Genomic DNA, 23416 nt, shown 5'->3' on the forward strand with positions numbered 1-23416 from the left:
GTTTTGGCTGTGTTAATATCTTCCAATTTTTAAAATTAACTTTAATCTTCCAGCATCAAGAAGATCAGAAGGGGAGGATGGAAGTTTGGATCAGGACAGTAAGAAGGTAATGACCAGAAAGAACAAAAGGTGGTAGTTTGTTTGAGTTTCTTGAGGCAACTGTTATGTAAAACCTGGTTATGTTTAAAGGTATTATTTTATATAACTGAAATAAGCATTACTGATTTTAGGTCTTTACAAAAGACAGTTTCAGGAAGATTTATTAAGCATAATGTCTCACCCAGAGTGTTTAGATTTTACATTTTGCAGTAAAGAAAGAAATAAGGATATTAAAATAAGCAACAATAAGTTTGTGGTGATTCAGCTAAGGCCGTTGGACCCTTGCTTAGTGTGTGTGTTAACATACAACAAAAATGTTATAACAGATTAGTAGTAAGAACGTGACATAGCACATCTTCTAAAGTGGGCCATGGTGGACAACTTATTTTAAAGAGAAACTATCCTCAGCCCAGATGAAAGTTAAAAGTTTTCAATAGCCGTGGCATCTAATGTGGAGTCCTGTTACATAGTCAATGTCTATAATTTGTTAAGTGTTGGTACAGGCTGTACTGAGCATAAACATTCAAGTTAGCAAGACTTCCCAGGCTGGTGAAGTAGGACATGCATTTGGATGTTAAATCCTGACTCATTTAATTGTTTTTTATTCATTTCAGCTAAAGACCAGTTGGCTTATTCTGAAAGGGGATATGGACACCAGAACTAATTCCCCAGATTCAGAAACTCGGTCCCTGTCTCTCACTCCTGGAACTGACAGAGAAAACTTCCAGAGAACACAGGAGGGTACTACTGCCACATACTCCCGTGAGTACTGCGTCTTGGGGCTGTCATAGCGGGCAAGAAGGAGTGTGACAAAGGAAGATAGCCCTGCTGTAGACCTCTCCAAATAGTTCCCTAGTATGCTTTATGCTTCATTTCCCTATCATGGTTACATATATTTTCCAGTTTAGCTATGGCTTGTAAGCATTCAGTACCTTTGGATTTCAATATTGAAACTATTTTTAGTCCTCTATTAATGAAAGAATCATAGAATTGTTTGGGTTGGAAGGAACCTTAAAGATTATCTAGTTCCAACCCCTCTGCCTTGAGCAGGGACACCTCCCAGTAGACCAGGTTGCTCAAAGCCCCATCCAGCCTGGCCCCAAATACTTTCAGAGATGGGGCATCCACAGCTTCTCTGGGCAACCTGTTTGACTGCCTCACCATCCCCAGAGTAAAGAATTTCTTCCTTATATCTAATCTAAATTGACCCTTGTTCAGTTCAAAGCCATTCCCCTTTGTCCTATCACTACACCCCCTGACAAAGAGACCCTCCCCAGCTTTTCTAAAGGCCCACCTTAGGTACTAGAAGACCACAATGCAGTCTCAGAGAGCCTTCTCCAATCTTAACAACCTCAACTCCCTCAGTCTGTCTTCATAGGAGAGGTGCTCCAGCCCTCTGATTATCTTTGTGGCCCTCCTCTGAACTGATTCTAATATGTTGATGTCCTCCTTATGTTGGGGGCTGCACCCCTCCAGGTGGGGTCTCACAAGCACAGAGTAGAGAGGGAGAATCACCTCCCTCACCCTGAAGGCCATACTTATTTTGATGCAGCCCAGGTTGGCTTTCTGGGTTGCAAGCACGCATTGCCAGCTTATGCCGAGCTTCTCATCAATCAACATCCCCAAGTCCTTCTCCTCAGAGCTGCTCTCAATCCATTCTCCACTTAGCCTGTATTTGTGCTTGGGATTGCCCCAGCCCATATCCAAGCCCTTGTTCTTGGCCTTGTTGAACTTCCTGAGGATCACAAAGGCCCGCCCCCTTCTGTGACTTGGGCAGTGTGGCTAGAGCTCTTGCCAGTGAAGAGTGACGCAAAAAAGGTTGTTGAGTATCTCAGCCTTCTCCATATCCTGGATAACCAGGTCTCCCATTTCCTTCTGAAGAGGGCTTGCAATTTCCGTAGTCTTTCTTTTACAAAACACTGATGTAACTATAGAAGCCTTTCTTGTTGCCTTTGACGTCTCTGGCCACATTTAAATCTAATAGGGCTTTAGCTTTCCTGATCTGATCCCTGGCTGCTCGAATGATTTCTCTGCATTCTTCCCAGGCTACCTGTCCCTGCTTCCACCCTGTATAGGCCTCCTTTTTCTGCCTCAATTATGGCCAGGAGCTCCTTGTTCATCCATGCAGGCCTCCTGGCGTTTTTGCCTGACTTCTTCTTTGTTGGGATGCATCGCTCATGAGACTGGAGAAGGTGATCCTTGAATATTAACCAGCTTTCTTGGGTCCCTCTTCCCTCCAGGGTTCTATCCCATGGTACTCTACCAAGCAGATCCCTGCAGGGCAAAGTCTGCTCTCCCAAAGTCCAGGATAACAAGCTTGCTGTGCTCCCTCCTTGCTGCTCTCAGGATCCTAAACTCTACCATTTCACGGTCACTGCAGACTTGGCTGCAGTGCTTATATACCATAAGAGGCATTGCTTATACAAAGAAATTGTGTTATCTCTCTGTGGAGGAGAATTTCCTTACAACAAAAACCTGCCCCTCATTAATACATAAAAGCACCTATCTATATGCTACCTATTTTAAATAAACAGGATAGTAGTATCAAGCATATTTTTGACTTGTGGTAATTACTCCTTGGTATAAATTATGTCTTTTGAATATTAGTACAGACATTTTTTCCATATCATGATAAAGCATAAGGATCACTGAAAGTTTAACAGGTAACTTGGACATTTATCTCCCTGCATCCTCCACTTTATGTCATAAAACAGTAGAAGGTCATCTGGGGTGAAAAAGCTGGGGAAGCAGTTTTCCAAAAGAATGTATCCACTGTGAGGCATGTCTGGCAGCAAGGCTAAGATGTCAGTCTTGTGGGCATTTTGGTAATGTGATAGCTGGCTCCATCAACTTCTATTAAGGAAGTTATGGCTTAGCTATGCAAGGAAGAGGAAAAACAGTTGATACAAAGCCTGTCACAAGGGTGTGACAAGATAAAAAAGAAAAGTTATTTTGGGTCATCAGTCTCACTAGTCTAACCTGAAGGGATTTGATTCCTTAGCTATCACCAGACATTGCATGCATGTGCTCAAGATGTTTTGTAGAAAATCCTGAGCAAGAAAAACTCAGGTCTGATCACCTCTCACACCTGACATCTATCATTTACAGTTACTAACATCTGTAATTCATCAACACCTAAACAGTAGCTTTTCTCCCTCTTGCACTTATGGTTAAGAGTGGCCTGATCTTTAACCTGACCTGTTTCTGTGGCATAGTCAGTGAGTATCAGAGAAAATAAACTTTTCAGATAAAGGTTTGGTGCAAACAGTTACATACAGAATAGAAGGGTTAGCAGTCATCTGACTGTGAATCTCTGGCAATGTGTCCAAACATTGTGCAGAGCACTGCATTCGTTCATCTAGCCTCTGAGCAAACCAAAGAAGGGTAGTCTGCTCTAGAAGATATTTAGGTACATTACTCTAGCTACGTTCCCAGAAGAATATATCTGACATCAAAGTACTTAAGTATGAGGCTTGTATAATTGGCAGATATCTGGAGTGGCGCTTGCTTGTGTCCAGCCATGTTGAAGACTAAGTGACAGGGACAGCATCTCCTTACATCCACCTGCATAAATGTGTCTTGTTTCTGTATGTGTATATTTTTTATTGTTTACCATTAGTCATTATTTTAACTTCACATGTGTAGGACGTTAGATATCTAACAAAGTGTGTAACTCCTGCTGTTAATGTGTACCTGATGTGCTGAGAAACAGCCTCAGAATATCCAGGTTAGAGTGAATGTCGTATTGGAAAAAGCGGGAGCCATGCCCATGCAAAGAGTATCTGATGTTCAGATAGCACCTAATTAGAGAGACAGATTACTGTATCTTGACCAGTTACCCCAGAAAATTTGCTATAGAGGTACAACTGCATTTGGATGTGATAATGAGCAGTATGTGGTTGGTGGGTTTTGGTGATATATTTTACCTTTATATTAAAATAATAATAATAATAATAAACTTCACAAATAAGTTCTTAGGAACCAGAAACTAAGTGAAATGTTTTTCTGGCTGGAGTCACTGTCTCTTTTCTTATTACTATGGTCTGAGTTCTTTCAGCTTTATACACCTCTTGGGTTTCTTCCAGCCAGCCACACGATGTCGCTTGTGCCTGTAAATGTGGCTCAGTCCTGGCAGCCTGGGAGGCAACTCCTGAGCTTTTACGTGCTAAAATGAATTGTGTTTGTTTTCAAACCATGATCTTTTCCTTAGTGTGTTTTTCCCTTGTAACTGACAAATTTGGCAACAGAACAAATCCCACTCACCTTCTCTGTAGCCAAGATGCCAACAAATTGAACTGATGTTCAACACTGGCATCTTTTTCCAAGCAGGAATACAGATGACTATTACATGACACTTTCTTCTCTAGTGTCACTGCCATTCAGATAACAAACAATGACAAATTTCCAGTTTCCAAACTGGAGTAGGTAAGTGGTCCATCTAATTCAATATTCACCACTATGTCTCTGTATCAGATGTCAGAGCCCACAGTGGGACCAACAAAGGAAATTCTGCTCACAATTTATACCACTCCTCAGATGATGTTAGATTTTGTTTCTCTTACTTTTATCTTCATTTTGCTAGATTAAAAGTCAATTTCCTAAAGCCATTTTACCTATGATGAGCTTTCATTGCCCCAGTTATCCTGTAGACCACTGTTCCGATGAAGTTAATTTAACCCACCTGAACAGAACATCCTTCCATGATGTCCTGTCACTACAATTATTTCCATATCTTGAAAGTATCAAGACAGCCATTTCCAACTTTTGTCATTTTTACACTTAAGTTAATAAGTGCATTTGTTATGGTCACAGCCAAGTTTATTAGCCCATTACTATTTTTGGTGTCCAATTTATTAGTGAAAATATTCAGGAATTTTAACTCGACACCAGTCTATGCTGACATTTCCCTCACTCAGCACTGCTCAGTTCTCAGTATCTATTTCTCACATTTAATTTTTTCCTTACTGACCCTATAATTCCTCTGATAAACTCCATCTTCTTAAGTTTTGCTTTAATTTCATCTTTGGCAACATATGGAATATTTTAATATTTCATTAGATGAGATCCAATAAAATTTATTTTGCGTAGAAGCTGTTTCTCTTAGCAAAGAAAACTACCAGGGGAGTGTGACGCTGTCTCTTTAACTTATGTTAAACCAGTCAAAATCTACATGAATATAATTGATTTTCTGTTTACTTCTATGTTTTTGTTTAGTATTTCCTAAAGTTTTCTGTTGGAAACAAACTGATAGGTCTTGAGTACCTTTTTCCCTCCTTAAACACAAAAACTGTACTTGCTGTTCTCTAATAATATAAGCAATTGGACTTCCAATCTTTTGTGAGCTTATTGGCTCCCTGTTTAAGTAGAGAGTGCTTTGAATTATGTTTCTGTCACAGTTGTGATTTATTTGCATACGCTTATTGCATTAGGTTTTTCTCTCATTGCTCCATACTCTAAATTTGTTCCTAAAAGCTGAGGTGAAATAATCCTTTAGTGTTGGAGTCCTACCTAGGTTTCTTCTTGTGTACTGACACAGCATAACTCCCAGTGATCCCATTTCTTCTTTCCTTGTTCTCTTTTTGTTTGTGTAGCTGCAGAACCTTTTGCTATTTGTTTTAATATCATTTTCAATGTTTAACTCAGCTTGACTCCTGGCAGTTCTCACTTTATCTCAGCACACCGTGAGCTCTTTGCTGATCCATCTTTTGTTTTTTCTTTCCATGTTCTTATTCCTAATAATCTCCTTAGGGTATTTATTAATCCGGTCGGGTCTGAATTCCCTTCCTTCATTCCCCTTTGGACACAAATTGCTAACATTTTTGTCAGAAAGAAGACTTGCACATTCAGTTCTTTGAGCTAAGTGACTTCTCCTAACTCTTTGCCCCAGTTTAGCACAGTTTCTTGTACTGAAATCAATAGTGTTTACTACAGACACATTTCTTCATCTTCTGTTGAATTTAAACTGATTCAACCTGCCACTTCTATACAGCATTATTTTTATAAACCAAAAACTAGTCTGAAATACTTTTTGTCCATTTACTGACAAAGAGAACACCCAAACTTTCTTACTAGCCTAGATATTAAAAGTAAGGCTTTTCACCATATTAAATTGAATCTGTTCATGGTAACATCACTTTGTGAATTTTATCTATGTAGAACCTTTCTCTTCAGTATTTATGCTCTCACTTACTTCCTTTTTCTATTGCCATACTTTCATTTATGCTTTTTATTTTTTTTCACTTGAAGCAGTAGAAATTTTAAAGAATTCAAAATGTGTGTTGTTTTCTTGTTTGTTTGTTTGTTCTTAAGTGATAAGATACTAATCCTTCTGATATGAGTAGTACTCAGTTATATTTCATCCCATGAATACAATATACGTAGTCACCTTGCAATTGCTGTTTCTGGCTGTTTTCCTGATTTCTGTGTTCTACAAAGTTGTAAAGGACTTTACAAAAAATATTATTGTGATATATATATCATGTCTTTTACAGGATTTCCATATTCTAAATCTGCTTCTCTACCTGGTTATGGAAGGAATGGCTTGCATCAGGTAGGTATACATTTAAATGTGTTCTCCATGTAACAGTTTTTCATAAATAGGCAACTAGTTAAAAATCTACACAGCAGTAACACTTCACAGTGTTTTGGCTGCCAGCCCTGCCTGACAGATTCATTCCCTGTGAGGGTTACAGTTTTTCTGCCTGCAGGAGTAAGACTGGGTCTTTTCGTTTTGATTGTGTGTGGCATGAGCATTGGGAATCTTGATTCTCCTTCCAGAACCAAGGTCCAAAATGTACAAGCTGCATATATTAACAGACCACAGTATAACTTGAATTAATGATAGGATGGGTTAAACCTTTCATTAGGCAAGTAATGATCTTAGAGCAAAGGTGGAGCAGCTCATAACCTTTGCATTTCTTAAACCACTTTTTTTTCTTTTTTTTTTTCTTTTTTCTTTTTCTGGTTTGTGTGTATATATATACACGTAGTCATTATATAAGGCAGGAGGGAGCAATGCAGAGAGAATGGCAGGAAGCAACCTAGAAAGCAAAATACATAAATTTATGATCAGATTAAGACTAGGAGTTCATCTTCTAATTCTTTATTATGTATCTTTTGTAATTCCTCAGGAAAAATCCATCACTGATACTGTGGTCTCTCTCTCTGGCATTCGACATTTTGACTTCTCAGTTCATGTCTCATATTTTTTGGTAAAAACACAGTATAGTTAATAGTGATAAATTGGGAATACGTAGACACACTTGCATTTTGAAGATTGATTTGTGTCTAAATTATATGGATAAGACCTCATTCAAATTTCCTCCTTTCTCCAAACAAAGATAAGAAAGCTTCAGAAGTATATAAGCAGGACTAAACTTCTCCAGTGATGAGTAAAACTATAGGTTATTAGTAGGAGCTACAGGAAAGTAATTGTAAGAGAGCAGCTGAACTGATTTTTCTGTAGTTACTGTCCATCCTTTTGAGTTAATATTACAAGACTAAATGTGCCTGTGATACTCCAAGTACCTGACTGCTTGAATTCCTCTCTGAAGAAACCAATGGCAGCACAACTTGACCAAATTAGATTTATGAATTTGAAAATGTTTGGATACACCCGTCCCCATTTAGGAGTCAATAGCTTTTTTTCTGACTTTTCAGAATAACCGTTACTAGTAACCTGGACCAAGCGAAAGATCAAGTTGCGCACAGCCCCTGCACTGTTGAGGAACCAAAGCCATCAGAAAGTATAGATGCAGTGTTTGCTGTACTTTTGCAGGTTTAAGTCATGTAATGTGATAGGAAAGCAGCAGATGGCAGCATTTGTCCCATATAAGGGGTGCAACCTCATCTCTGAAAATTTCAGGAAAGTTGAAAATGATCAAATCCTTTAGATCAAATTCTTCTGAGAATGAAAGTGCTCTGTTTAGATTGAAGATTCATACCAGCTTTTTTGGTATGTTTTTTTAATCAACTATCCCATTGGTGCATAATGCAATAAAACAAAAACAAACAATAGGGAACCTTGCTGTTTGTTCTGAGCCTGGATGTGCACATGGTGTATATGCTAATGGGGAAAAAATAAAAATAATAATAATAATAACAATAATAATAATAATAATAATAATAATGCCTTTCTCCTGTAATAATTGTCATCATCATAGCATTTGCCAGCAAAGAAAAAGACAGTAGATCAAGCAAAGCTATGATACATATGGACAGTTCTCCCTGATCTTAGTGGCATCTGCAGTTGTGAAGCAGAAAACATAATAAGACACACAGGTTTCAGTGCAGCATAAGTGATCGGGTCTCCTGGGATGACTGTCATAAAAGGTCTGCATTGCAGGGGAAAGCATTTGTGGCTTACCTTCGTACCAGGTCTTCAAATGACAGTGGCTGGTGGCTTTCTGACACCTTTCTACCTGATTGGAAGTTGCTAAGAATCAGAGCTTAAATCATCCACAGGACTTAGGGGTGAGATGGGCTGATAAGACTGTGCAGTTGCTTCCCTGAATGACACCCAAGCACCAACTTTCACTGGTTCGTGGAAATTCACAGTGTAGACAGCACACTGCACCTGCACTACTTCCAAGTTTGATGCACACTTATTGACACTCCATCCACTTCTGCAAGCAAAGCTCCTTCTTTGCTCCTGTAGATTGATGGGTGTTGTGAGTGCTCTGGATACCCACTTAGAGCAACTAGGTCAAGTTCTAATGAAACTGCTCTCTTTCTGTCTCATAAGGATCTGTATTTTGATTGTACACGGAGTGGTGTGGGTTGGTTTATGGTGTATTTTGCTGTTACATTGCTTCTTTTCTTCTCTTTTAGCCTGAAAATATGGGCCAATACGAAACAGACCAGGAGGCGAGCTGGGGGATGAAAGGTATATTGCAGTAGCATTTCCACTCCACTTTATGTTTTCGTCCTTTGAGGATGTTTGTTAACATCTTCCCAAAAGGGTTACTATTCTGGTATCTTCCCATGGTTCATGTGATAGTGATAGCTAGCTAGCTCAGTATTGTGTTCATCATAGAGAATCTTCTTTTTGTCTGACTGAATATAAAGGCCTGACACCTGCATCACAAAGTGGTGTAACAATGTTGAGTTTATCCCCGTATTCTGAATATATGGCAACAGCCTCCATGATTCTCTTTGCTTAACAGGTGGTGTTCTCTTATCAAAGAGAGGAAGAAACTTAAGCTAATCACTCCTTCGAGCCATATCTGATAAAAAGATATAGTTCATTGTGCTTCTTTTTGGTCCTGCAGTAGGGCTAAGATGTACAGAATTCAAAAAGCAGAATTTCATTACATTAATTTATTTTATTACAGTTTAAGTGGACTGTATGCTTAATATGGAAGTTGGGTTAGGATTTTCAAAAGAGATGAGCAATTTAGGAACATGCATCTTTTGATGGGGAAGAGTAGGGTGTTTTTTTCCAAGTCACTTAATCTTGTTTTTGTTTTTTAAATCTTACTCCAATGCTTCACTTCATGCCTCTGTGTTGATAAAAATCTTTGTCTGAGTAATTGACAGTATAGATTTTGAAAAGTAGACTTATCTTTGTTTTTCATTTTTTGACCATAAAAAAAGTCTATGGAAACATACTGGCTGTCTTGGTAGCATTTAATCATTGATGTATATGAGAATAGATGAACATACGGTAGTAATATCTATTAACACTGGCCTAGCTAGAATACTCTTGTGCTAATTTAGATGCGGGAGCACCCCACCCTACCCCCCCAAAAAATAGAACAATTGCTATCATTATTTCCACTGTAGTTGTCCAAGTGCAAGGTGTTGGCATCTTGGAACACTGTATTAACTTAATGATTTTTGTGTATGTTCACAAAATGACATGCCTGTAATAATCAATATATTTTAACTGTTTTCAGTAAAGAACAATATGGGCGGGACTTTTGGATGACAGTCTGACTTAACTCTGCACAAAAGCCTCTTATAAAGAGAAAATCCCAATTTTGCCATACTCACAGTGTATCAAGAGATGGATTTTCTGTAATAAACCTTTGATTTCAAGGACTGTTGCTTCAGTGTTATAGGCATTGAGACCATTGGGGTCAAATGCTTACAATGCATGCAGTTATCCAACAACTATTGAAAACTGTAAGAGAAATGTAGTAGGATAACAAATTACTAATGTACCTATATGTTCATTATGGTGACTTCAAAAGCAGCCTATAAATTCTAAACTGTGAACCTATTCTCATTCTCTTGCAGAATACAAGGTAAGAAGGGCTTTTCCAACACTGGAAGAACAATCAGATTCAGCACTTCCTAGCAAGGTTACATGTGTTTCTTTTTTTTAATTTTATTTTGTTAATTTTGTCCCAGTGAAATATTTGTCAAATAAGGATGCAAGTATGTACCATTAAAATTAGTAAGTTCCCCACGCAGTCATTTCCACACATCAGAATCAGATTTGTCTGGAGTTCATATGTTCTTGTCTTTTTAACAGATTTATCCTTATGAAACCCTTATTGTAACAAACCGAGTTCGTGTGAAATTGCCTAAGGATGTGGACAGGACCAGACTGGAGGTAGGAATGATATTTGCTTGATGGCTTTGCAAGTCTTTGTCCTGTCTGTTTACCATCTGAGGTATTCCTAAGCTCACGTTAAGTAACAGCAATGAAAGAAGAGCGAAATAACACTACATATAATAATTTATTTGAAAACACTAGTATATCACAGAATCATAGAATGGTTTGGGTTGGAAGGGACCTTAAAGACCATCTAATTCCAAGCCCCCTGCCGTAGGTAGGGATGCCACCCACTCGATCTGGTTGCCCAGGGCCTTGTCCAACCTGGTCTTGAACACCTCCAGGGATGGTGCATCCACAGCTCTGGGCAAGTTGTTCCAGTGGCTCACTACCCTATGAGTGAAGAATTTCCTCCTAACCTCTAATCTAAATCTCTCCTTTTTTAGTTTAAAACCATTCCCCTTGTCCTGTCATTATCTGACTGAGCAAAAAGTTGCTCTCCATCTTTTTTATAAGCTTCCTTTAAGTATTGAGAGGCTGCAGTGAGGTTTTCCCAGAGCCTTCTTTGCTCCTGGCTGAACATTCCCAGCTCTCTCAGCCTTTCTTCATAGGAGAGGTGCTCCAGCCCTCTGATCTTCTTCATGGCCCTCCTCTGGACCCACTCTAATAGGTCCACATCCTTCTTGTGCTGGATGCGGTACTCCAAGTACCTGGATGTGGTACTCCAAGTGGGGTCTCACAAGAGCAGAGCAGAGGGGCACAATCCCCTCCCTCCACCTACTGGCCACTCCTCCCTTTATGCAGCCCAGGATGCAGTTGGCCTTCTGCAAGTGCACACTGCTGGCTCATGTCAAGCTTTTCATCCACCAGATGAAAGTCCTCACCAAGTCTTTCTCAGCAGCGCTGCTCTCAATTAGTTCTTCTTCCACTCTGTGCTCATGTCTGGAATGCCACAACCAAGGTGTAGCACCTTGCACTTGAACTTATTGAACCTCATTTCACATGGGCCCACTTCTCAAGCTTGTCCAGGTCCCTTTGGATGGCATCCCTTCCTTCTGTTGTATCAACTGCACCACTCAGCTTGGTGTCATCTACAAACTTGCTGAGGGTGCACTCAATCCCAATGTCTGTGTCATTGAAAAAGATATTAAATAGTACCAGTCCCAAGGCAATTGTACATATTATATATATATTATATTACATAGGCAATTTAACTGAAGTGGAGTAGCCCAAAACCCCCAAAATATGTGATAGAATGGTGTTTCACAAAGACAGAAATGAAACCCTTTAGTATTAGATGATTTTACAGGGTATTGGGAATCAAAACTGGTAGGTAGAAACTTATTCATTTCAGATCATATAAAAAGACTCTCCTAGAATAACCTGAGAATTATAAAATAAAGAGAAAAGCTCCAATTGTCCTTCTAATATATGGACCTATGTTTCAGGTCTGTTATCTCATTCAGCCTCCCCTTTTGGCTGTATGGTCTATGATCACATGAGAATGTACCATAAGTTTGCAGTAGCATCCACCTCTCTCAACGAGTAGTAATGTAAGCTGGAGAAATGCAGATATAATTTATTATAGAGGGGAGCTTTGTTTCCAAAGGCCAAATCGTGAAAGTTATGTTCAGGCAAAATTCACAAAGTTAATTTTCTTGCTTGAGTAATGATAGGACTGAATAAATTACTAAACTTTTGTACCTTTGTGTTAATTATTATTAATAAGAGATTTCAACAATAAATATGTGATTAACAATGTTGGACTTTGGGGAAGATTTATATTTAAATAAATTTATGGTATTATTAACTTGATAACTTTATAAGAAATGAAGAAACTAATCATAAAGCAAACAAAAACAACAACAAAAACATGAAGTGGCAGCAAGTTTCTGCTTAGAGATCAAATTAAATAAAAAATCATATATAGAATTCTTAAACATACTGTATGTTTTGGAAATGCTGTACGTTCCTTAAATAGTTTAATGTGCTTATTGCTTGATAACCCCACAAATGGTATGGATTTGACTGTAAGGATAAGAGAGCCTCAAAAGTGTTCTCTTTTAAGCCTGATATATAGCAAGGTATGAGATCCATAATAAAAAGCATAATGAATCCAGAAGAAGGAGCAGGGCGTTGGAGGGATACTCATCTGGACACATCTTATAAAGGATTCTTTTATGTACACATATATATGTTTGTGTATATTAAAAAATAGAATCTTTGTTTAAAGACATCAGGCTCGTCTGAATACCAAATGCAGCTCCAGCTTGCTTTTTTAAGACAACATATAGTTTGCTTTGGATGGATCGTGCATGTCCTGGCTGCCATTATCAATAACTCATACACTGTCCTCAGCTGCGACTGCTGTTTGTTTAACATTGGAGTTGCTCAGTCTGCTTTGCACCAGGTGCAGCTCTGTGCCTGATGGCTCAAGAAGCACAACCACTTCAAAGATCTCACAGAGGTTTGCAAAAGAACAATAAACAAGGTCTGCTTCAAACCTGCACCAGAAAAGCGATAAGGGGACCAGACTGATCTGCTGATTGTTGCACTATGTTAAACATGTGCGTCTGCAAATGGCCCCTTTGTAGACCATCTTACATTTATTAGGGATTGGTAGGTGTTTTATTTAAACAATTAAATTAGCAACATTTTAAAAGGATTATAACTACTGGAAAAACAGAGACAGGAGCTCATCTACGCATTCAAGCCATATGCAGAGTTGAGTGACAGGAATAAACTGTTGCCTTCCCTTGCCAGCCTCTTCCCCTCCTCTCTGTCCCACTCTTTTTGTGTTAAAGGATTGCTGGAAATAAGTAGCTTTGGGTAGAAAAGCAGTTTGTCATTATTTCCTCTTGTGGCAGAAGAAGAAGAAGATTGTAACTTGGTTGCTGACTTGTGCATTCAGTGCATTTCACGGTTGGGCAAGACCCCGGACTTTGGAAGCCCAAGAGTACATGGGTTTATAGGTTTTCACAGGAACAGACAGAGATTAGACACACATGCACATGCATATACACAGCCCATTAGTAGAGGACCCATTTAGCATTTTTTGATATCTTCAAGATTTTGGAGGCAACACTGTGAATACTGGAAGCAAGCATTAAGGTTAGATTTCTAACCTTTCTTAAGCTATGTTTCACTTTCACTAAAAAGTGTGATTCGATGCTCACAAATCTCCAGGAGGCAAGTGCTCCCTCCGAGCAGAATCGGTTGCCAGCTTCTGTTTTCATCCTGCGGAGCCAATTCACTCTTGAAGGGGCTGTATTTTGCCTGCAGAAATGGTGAGGATGATAGCACGGCCAAGCCTATGTATTATCCAAACTGTAGAGTGGTTTATCTCGGAAAATATTTTCAGAGTCAATGTTCTGATACTATGGCTTTATTACCATCAGTTTCTCAGGCTGAAGTTTTACATTGTTGCAAATGTGAACTAGCTCCTAGGTGTGATGGATGTGGACAGGAGGATAGAGGTGATGTTGGCAAAAGGAAATGTTAGAACCATTGTATTTAAATTACCTGTCAAACCTGAAAGTGATCTTGCCTTGTCCTCAGGCAGTTAAAATCTCACACATCATATCACTGATTTCCTCGTCTACTTAGTCGCAGTAAGATCAGTAAATCTGCATGAGCTAGATTTCTTTAAAAGCCCTTGTAAGTTGACTTGAAGCAAACTCCTCTTTGTGAAACAGGGTTTGTTATGAACTTTGAATGATACAGCATAGATGTCATGGAGAAGGCAGTTCTCCTCTGATCCCTTATTACAAGGGAAATTTCCTGTAGAGAATGTTCCTATCACGAAAAGTGAACTCACATAAAAGGTATTAGCTCCTTGAGTGAGATTAAGGGAGGCAGCTGTGAAAGTCTCTGCTAATGGTCAAGGATTGCAGGAGGGTGGGGTTTTAATGGTTGGTAGTGTTTGCCTATCTTTGCTCCCATTGTGAGTATTTTTTAGATTACTTGTTGTGTAAGAAATCTATTTCAAGGCTTATAAATAATATTTTTTCTAAAAATGCATATTTTTCTAAGCCTAAGAGGCATCTGGAGATTAGGAGGGCTCAACTGGTAATAAATGCTTTAAAATAATAGGAATTATTTCTTCAAAACCACATATATGTAAACGTAGAAACACTCGGCATGTTTTTGTTTGATTGTTCTAGCTCAGCAGTGAGGCAAAAGTAGCTCAGTTCTTTGTGCTCCTAGAGGAGATGTTTATGCCAACAGTGAGCTAATACACACAGCATTGAGAATCAGTTATAATAAATGACCTGCTGATTTTTAAATACATTACCAGCACTCTGACTTTTGAATGAATAGCCTGGATCTTCTGATATAAGCTGATTAGAAATGTGAGAAATTTACAAAAGATAAGGAGTTGGCCCAGGATTTTTTTTGAGAAGTTTCTCTTTACCACACTGCTTTTTATTCTAATGTTAGATGAATGCAACAGCATTCCCACAAGCAATTCTAAGGGGAAATGGTGAAGAACAAGTTAATTTAGGTGATATAAACAGTAACACGGGACTGGATTATACAATGTGGGTGAAGAAAAGGAATTGCACTTTCACCGTGTTGGCAGATGACACAGACTGGAGGGAGAGTAGTTGATACTCTACAGAGCAGCTCTTTCATTCAAAGAGACCTGGGCAGGCCAGAGGAATGGGTCAACAGTGACGTCATGAACTGCAACAAAGATAAACCATGATTCCTGCTCTAGTGATGGAATAATGCCATTCAGAAACATAAGATGGGGAACAGCTCTGCAGAAGGGGTCCTGATGGAAAATAAGCTGAATGTGAGTCATCAGCACAATTTGGCAGTAAAGGGGTTATAGAGAAAACATGCCCATCTCAGATGTAGGCTCTGAAAGGTTGAGAGGCAGCAGTTATGAGTTGCAGGAAGGCCAGTTACAATTAAATATAAGGAAAAAGCTCCTCACTGGGAGAGTGAAGCACTGGAACAGGTTGCCCATGAGGCTGAGGAGTCTCTATCTGAGGAAGCATTTAGAATTCGGCTGGACAAGGCCCTGAGTGATGTGATTAAAGTCAGCCCTACTCTGAAGACCTTCATAGCTCCTTAATTTGCTTAGCATGATATATTCTGTGGAGACAAGGCCTTAATGTAAAGTAATCTAATCACAAAATAGGATTCTAAGTTGCTTTTGCTGCAATAGCATTTGAAAAAAATAAATACTTTGATGCATTTGGAACATTTTATCAAAAGGTTCATTTTACTATGTTAAATATTGACGTTCTGGGGCTAAGACATCACCTTTGGATGGTATAAATAAGCACATTCCTTACCTGCTCTTTTTCCAGTAGTGTTCCATGTGATCTGTATTTTTTCCAACAGAAGTTAGGCTTATGGACACTTCTGAAAATACTTGTGCCACTTTTAAGCACTTGAATACCTTTTAGGGTTTAGTCCTTGGGCTCCTAAAAGAATGTGCTTGATACTTTTAGCTTACACTGGATATTGCTTGCCTGTTGTTGAGTATGGCTCACGCACAGCCACATAGATTGATTTATTTTTCTCCGGAAGTTGCTTTTATCACAGAGGATAAGATTTCTTTCATGGTCACAGGCTGGTAGTTTTGAAAGCCAACATAGTTAGAGTCTTTTTTGGGAAGTCCATTTGGAAAGCATCATTTATTTTTTTCTTTTGATTTTCTTATCTTGATGCATCTTAGTTTCTTTAGCCTTTTCTTTTGAATGTCAGAGTTAAAAGCATTATTCATTCATGCCCATCCAATACAGTAGAAAATATATTATTCCACTTTTGTTTGAGCCTGTTCATTCTTTGCTTAACTGAAACAATTGCTAAGGAAAAAAATATTCTGGAATGTCAAGTAGCAAACCTTCATCTGCCACCTTGTTCTCTTGTAAACAGAAATCAGAGATTTAAACATGGGTGCGGTCTTGTTTGAACAGAGCACTTACATTAATTCAAACATGCTTTTCCTCCTGAAACTACTTGTCTGGATCTGTTTTAAGGATGAGATTTTTTCCACAATTTTTATTCAACAATTGCCCTGGGTTCTAGCCATTTGGGCTGCAACCATTTTAGGAATGGATTCCAGTAATTCAGTTTGAATTTATAACAGCCCCAGCTTGTAGATGTCATTCATACAAGTAATGTTATGTGTGCCACCTCCTCTATAGCTCGGCTGGGGAAAATCAGGGCAAAAGCAGAATGTTGCGTGTTTTAACATGGAGAAGAGCAGTTTGTAGTTTGGAGCTGAATTTGAAATTACGAGTTCACTTCACGATGAAGCTCATAACCTGGCATGAAAAAGTACATTTCACTGACTTTAGTGGAACTTCACACTGTTTAACTTGCAAAACATTCATGCTGTGTTTCTTATTCTAAGCATATGCTTGTGTTGTAATCAGTGCTGGATGTCTACATCAATTTTCAAAGTCCTTATGAAAGGAGCCATTGTAAAACAAAAACACACGTTAGAAGTGACATGATATGTAATAGAGCTAATTCCTATCAGAGTGGAACCAGTGTGGAACTGAAGAGGGATCAGATGTGGAGAATTAGTATTGTGGCGACACAAAAGCCGAAATTAAGGGAAACTGGAAAATCTGCTTTAGGAGCAAGGTATTTTGAACCTAAAGCAAGTGTATGTGGAAAGTTTCATGTTGACTTCAGTGTACTTTTTTTGGATAAGGCCCAAAGACCACAGACAAATCACCAGAAACCAAACCTCTGAGCCCCAGGTGTGAGTCTGGGACAAATATCCAAGCAAGTGTTAGCACTAGCATTCATGAATACACAATAAATAACTTCATTGGATTTTCCAGTTTAATAATCATCTATGTCTACCTCTTTTAAGAAAACTGCACTTACATGTCTTAAATTTTTGAAACTCAAGATCTTCTATATATTTTCTTAATTTACTATGGATTCATAGTTTTAATTTTATTTATGAATCATTTTCTTAATGATACAACATCCTTATCAGCAGTAAGTTGAAGGCAATTACTTACATAAATGGCAGTGTATAAAAGCTCATTTCGTTGAATGACAGAATGATGGGATAAGTTATCCTTAGAGATGTTCTACTTATACTACTTTGTAGTTAATGTATTGATATCACTGAGTGAAATACTTACATCTTTTCAGCTTCTTGCATAATTACTCAAACATGAATGTACAGGGCTACTACAGAATATTTTGTATATGCCTTCTTTTGTGACAGGTTGAACTGTAAGTACCCCGTAGTAGTGCTGTTCAGTGGAATGCAGATTCTCTGTGGAGTTTCATGATACCGTGAGATACTAAATGACATATATTCACAGATCCAGGAGCCTTGTATGGATGCTAGGTATTACACTGGGAGGGGACAGGGGTTTCAGACTCACTTCCTTGCTGCTTCTGTTGTACTGCTCTTTCTGGGAGCCTTCTTGGGGAACCCACATTGCTATGGGGAAGCAGAGAAGAAAAGGGGGTATACACCTCCTGCCAACACTCGATTGAAGAAAGTACCCCAACTAGTCATTTTTGTGACTAAGTGCCATGTTCCAGCAAAACCACAATTGCAGCACCTCCTACCTTATTCCCTTATAAATGGAGTTGCCCTGGTTCTCTCTTCATACTTTTAAAGTTCATGAGGTGGCAACTCCTGCCATTTCTTAACTTTCTTTTCCTGTATCATATAATTACTTAATAGTTTAAAATATTTATTAGGCATGAAGCTTAATTACTCAGTAGATGAGGATAACATTCAATACTCCCTTGGGAACATGGCACATGGCTAATTATAGCTTTGTAATGAGCCATGCAGTAGACTTAAAAGAAGCCTCTGAAAAGCCTGCTGAGCCCCTGCAGTGCAACAGAAAGAAGGCAGAAGAGTGTGCATCTTGATGCTGCAAAATAAGGATCTGAAATTCAGTACATCAAAGAGATTTTTTTTCCAAAAACATGTTTGGGCATCTGAAAGTTACATTTGGTCTAAATTCTAGAGGAATGGGAGAAGGGAATCAGGGGACAGGAGGGGAAGAATGGAGAAAGGAACAGGCTATTTTTATTCCAAATATATTCAGTTAAGATACGTCTAGCGTCCTAAATTTTAATACAGGAAGTAAGATTATATCCCAGCAGTACAGTCTCTGCATTACCCTAATGAACTAAACTTTGTTTATTTACATGAATGCATACCCATGGATAATTTTTTGGATAAATTCAAGTTTAGTTTGAGTATTTTGCATTTTCAAGACTCTGGTAAAGATCCTATAGCTTTTACTTCTAGATTTTGTGGAGCAGAAGTTGGAAGTATTACAAGGACTCTGAACAAAAATTAATTGAACTGGACAACTATTTAAAATTGCATTCTATACAACAGAGTGCACAGTAGCAAAGGCAATATAATGCTTAGCTGCAATTTCCTATGTACATAAGGTAACAAAAGCAAAAACCAGACATTTTAAATAAGCCCTAGGAATTAGGACTTTGATTTTTCTCATCTTCAACTCATCAACTCCTGCCATCCACTGTGTTGGTTCATTGGTTCAGTATTGACTCATGAGGAAGTATGATATCCTCTGAATTTCCTACATCAGCAAGTTTTCACTTGAGGACTCCCATACAATTACTGACACAGAATAAACACGGTTGTGTAGCATGACCTGGTCACAGCTTACTACAGTACAGCTGTAAGTTAATTGCAATTTTTCCTTACTGTGACTTATTCACACTAATGCCATGTTCCTAAGTATTAGTTTTGAAGATCTCTGAATTTCATTAAAAGCACAATTATTCTTGTGCAAAAGAAATCTCATTGAATTAAATAAACATTATAACTCTATTTAGAATGATTAGTGGCTTTTTAGCGTGCCACAGAAAAACAGAAACAAGCCTCATTAATTTACAGCAAAAAGCATCACTCCTTTCTGAGTTAACACTGTGTAGCAAGTATTTGAATGTGCAACTGATTACTTTTCTTCTGGGAGATTAAAATTGAGCACATATCTATATCGCTCATTTTAATGATCATGCTTAGTTGAACATGAGGATTTTCCATTTTAGTGGTTGCAATGCAGTAGACAGATTTAGCTCAGCCCTTAGTTCTGTATATCATATTATTAAAGCATTTGCATTTAAATTATTTTGCATTTAATTCTATATGTTTTAGGAGAGCTAGCTACATGATTACAGCAAAGGTATGGTTCCCCTTTTCACACAGTACTGTGCCACATTTCAGATAACATCCAAGTGAGGAATTACGGATATAGTACTTTGCTGAGCTTGAATCTCACTGTCTTTTTCTCTTTTTCCCATGCAAGCTGACAAAAATGCTGTCCAGAAGAAAAGACTGAACACTACTGACTTTAGAAGGCTCCGATTAATATGATTTTATCAAAACAATGTGATGCAGTGGTCCTTTCCAGTGTGACAATTTGACACTTAAATATATCCAAAACGTTTAACGTTGCAACCATCCAGTGGCTTCAGGTTAGCAGCCATTTCAGTGAAGATCCATATTTAAGTTATTTACATTATCTGTTAGGAAGGCTTTATGGCAGCATCATGTTAACATCATTATGCAGCTTCCAACCTAAGCTAGTCTAAATACAGCCAGTTAGGATGTGTTCAGACAGGGGCCTTGTCCTTGTCCTGTGCACCTCTCCTCTGTGTCAGCACTGTGTCCAACTTTGCCATTGAAGCAGAGCAGAAAAGTAGATTGAATTGAGCTGTCTAAATGTGTCCAAATTGTCACAAAGGGAGTTAGGAATTGGTTCCTGGCATACCATAAAACACCCAGACTTCCTTTGTAAACAAGGCCAAAACTAGGGAAAAAAAATAAAAAAAATGAATGAATGTTAATTTTGCTCATAACTTGGGCTTTTCATTTAATGGCCCAATTATGCAGCATTAACATAGCTGGATATTTTAAGCTGATCCAATCATAAAAATAAAAAGTAAAAAACAAATCTGAAATCACATTCTTGGCCTCATATGTATCTTATCTCATACCTCAAGATGAATATCCTGCCCTATTCCCTATGCATGATTTTCAATTTCCCTTCTTTTGTTTGACTAATGAGATAAGGCCATGCTTCCGCATGAGAGCATTTCAGCTAACACAAATTAACATTCAAATACCTAAGAAAAATCAGTCTAATATTTCTTAGCAGTCTATTTTCTCTGCCTTTGGGAAGAGCTTTAGGTCTGAAAGCTATAAGGTTTAAGAAAGTCCAACAACAGAGCAGACAAAATTTAACATCACACATATAAAGAAAAGTATGAACATAAGCTTCCCACACTGGCCTATTCCCATGGTGTTTAGACCCTTCAAGTACTTGTAGACATTTACCATATTTTCCCTTAGTCATCATTTGGCTACAGTTTTACATACTTAGGCCTTTTAGTCTTTCCTCATAAATCAAACTGCAACCCATGATTATATTTGTTGCTTTTATCTGAAATGTCGCCAGTTTGATGACATCTTTCTGGGATCAAGGGTTATTCCAAAATCTGCAGACAGAACTGTAATCATTGCTGCTTCTAGGGTTGGTCCCAAAGCCCATGATGCTTAAAAAAGGAGTGGTGAAAGTTCCTGAGATGCAGGAAAAGCAGTGGGAATCATGAGACACTGGGCATAGATGGCTGTCCTCAGAGAGGGTTCAAACCAAAGAGAAAGTTTTTCCTTCTACTAGAATTAATTTTGCCTTCTACTAGAATTAAGTTTGAGTGTGGGTATTGCATTGATAGTGTAAAAAACTTTGCTGATATTGCAGTCTGGTAGCTTAGTCCTTGAGATGAGGGACAGTATATAGAGCAGAATTAGAAGCAAAAAGTAACTTAGTAGAGTGGGAGGTAGAAAGAAGAGAGCTCATCCTTTCCCCGTCTCAATCTCTGCTACTAGCTGGTATTCCTGGACTGGAAACTCTCAGCTGCTTTTGGAGCAGGCTGCACCAACTGAGAACTTCTGTGAGGAAAAAAAAATGTTGCTGGTATAAAACCAAACTTTAGTAGAATTAGAAAATTAGTGCATGCAAGGAATGAAAGTGATGTCATCTGCATATAAGCAGGAGTAGAGAGCATATCTAATTTATATTGGCTTGGATAGATGCATGTGGACTGAAAGCTCATTAACTCTGAGGGCAGAGCAAAATGATAAATATGAAAGTTTTGCCTTGGAGAGGAAAGGGAGAATTGCAGAGCTTTTTTTTGAGGTTGGTGGCAAGCTTCTTGCGGTGGTGAGCTGTAGCAAGTATTCGGCACCTTGCAGAAAGGACGTGTGGCCTGATGTAGCACTTGTGTTTTCTTTCAGTGTTGAAATAGATCTGATGAGACCATAGCAATTCCTAGGAAGAAATCTTGTAACACAATTCAGGAAAAAAAAAAAAAAAAAAAACAGGAGAAAGCATTCTTTTTAAAATCTTAGTTTACTATGGTTTTGAATAATGGTCACTGGATTTACCTGCAGGGTATAAACTTTCTGATTTTCTTCAGGAATATGAACTACAGTTTGTCGCTGATTTCTCTTGAGATGATATCTCAAGAGTTATCCACAGTCTAGAAGCAAGATAAAACAAACTATGATACCCTTTGCTCATCCAGACTTTTTTTTTCCAACCCCACAGCTCATAGACATGTTCCTTAGTTTGAGAAAATAAGTTAAGCTTGCTAGAATTTATCCACTAGGTTACCAGAAAAATACAATGAAGTTAGTGGAGAGAGACGTTTCTTTTTCTTTCCAAACACAGTAGAATTAAATTCTGTCAGTGAGAGATTGTTTCTAAAATACATTGTCAGATGTTGCTTATTTCCATGTGAAACAGGATCTCGTCTGCCAAATATGCATGGCGTATTTGTTCCATGCTATGCATAGTGCTTATGTTGGGTTGCTATCATTGGTCAAATGAAGAATGAAGGCTCACTTCCAAACTCTTAGTCAGTGTTGATTTGAAAATGTGGAATCTCAAGGGAAAAAAAATAGAAAGGCTGTCCTTTTTTAGGAAACCGTAAGGGCCCACAGTGACCATTCAAAGTAATTAAATATAGTCATATTTTGCAAACAATTTCATTAATTTTCCTTGTGTAATTTACATTACAAAGACAAACTCAATGTTAATAAGTGGAAAGTAAAATTTTGCTTTCAAATTTGTCAAAAAAATAGCTGTGTAAGATAGGGCCAGTGAGGTCATGTCCACCCTAGTCAGGTAAACCATTGTGGCATCATCAGGGCATATTAGCATGCTCCCTGCCAGGATTTTGGATAATAACAGAAAGGTTTCAAGGAAAGTTTTGTGGAAAAGGAGAGGATGTGTTAAAAAAAAAATCAATTTGTAATTTTCATTGCACTGAATCTGTCCCTTTTAGATGGCGCGTGCTTAAGACAATGGAAGCAGAACCTTGATTGATAGTACTAAAATGCTTGAATAAGGGTTAGCCCACAGTTATCGAAAGAATTTTGTATGCTTTTCATTTCTAATTCACACATTTATCTTTTCAGCCTTTTCTGCATGTATACTAGTAATTGTTAGGCAAACTCTATATACATTCATTATCCTACCTCCTTCTTAATGTTGTTTTTCTCTCCTTTTTGTCTTTGTCTCATATATGAAAACATCAAATAAAAGCATAGTTCTTGGCATTTCAAAAAAGCTTTATCCAACTTGGGCTCCTGGTACAAGTCTATCCCCATGGATAATCACATTCTGGATTTAAGAATTTAGCAATGTGCTCTCTCCTTTGTTACAAGGCTGCTATTAACGAACCAGTGTGATGTCCATTGCTCTCATTAAAGATCAAGGCAAAACAAATCCAACTCTGAAATTACATTGTTAATAGTTTCTTTAA

The 23416-nt window shown here is 38.2% G+C and overlaps 1 protein-coding gene across 15 annotated transcripts in view; it reads left to right on the forward strand.

Annotated features, from left to right (window-relative positions):
* Positions 1-23416, forward strand: part of ABLIM2 (actin binding LIM protein family member 2) — a 151275-nt gene that overhangs the window by 125771 nt on the left and 2088 nt on the right. For all 15 annotated transcript variants that reach the window (XM_013179263.3, XM_013179255.3, XM_013179293.3 and 12 more), the window contains 6 exons: positions 54-106; positions 714-861; positions 6591-6649; positions 8929-8983; positions 10339-10403; positions 10577-10657. In XM_013179263.3, coding sequence (XP_013034717.2) covers positions 54-106; positions 714-861; positions 6591-6649; positions 8929-8983; positions 10339-10403; positions 10577-10657 — 461 coding nt within the window. The remainder of the gene's footprint in view (positions 1-53; positions 107-713; positions 862-6590; positions 6650-8928; positions 8984-10338; positions 10404-10576; positions 10658-23416) is intronic.

This window comes from Anser cygnoides, chromosome 4 (genome assembly GCF_040182565.1).
Source record: "Anser cygnoides isolate HZ-2024a breed goose chromosome 4, Taihu_goose_T2T_genome, whole genome shotgun sequence".
NCBI lineage: Eukaryota > Metazoa > Chordata > Aves > Anseriformes > Anatidae > Anser > Anser cygnoides.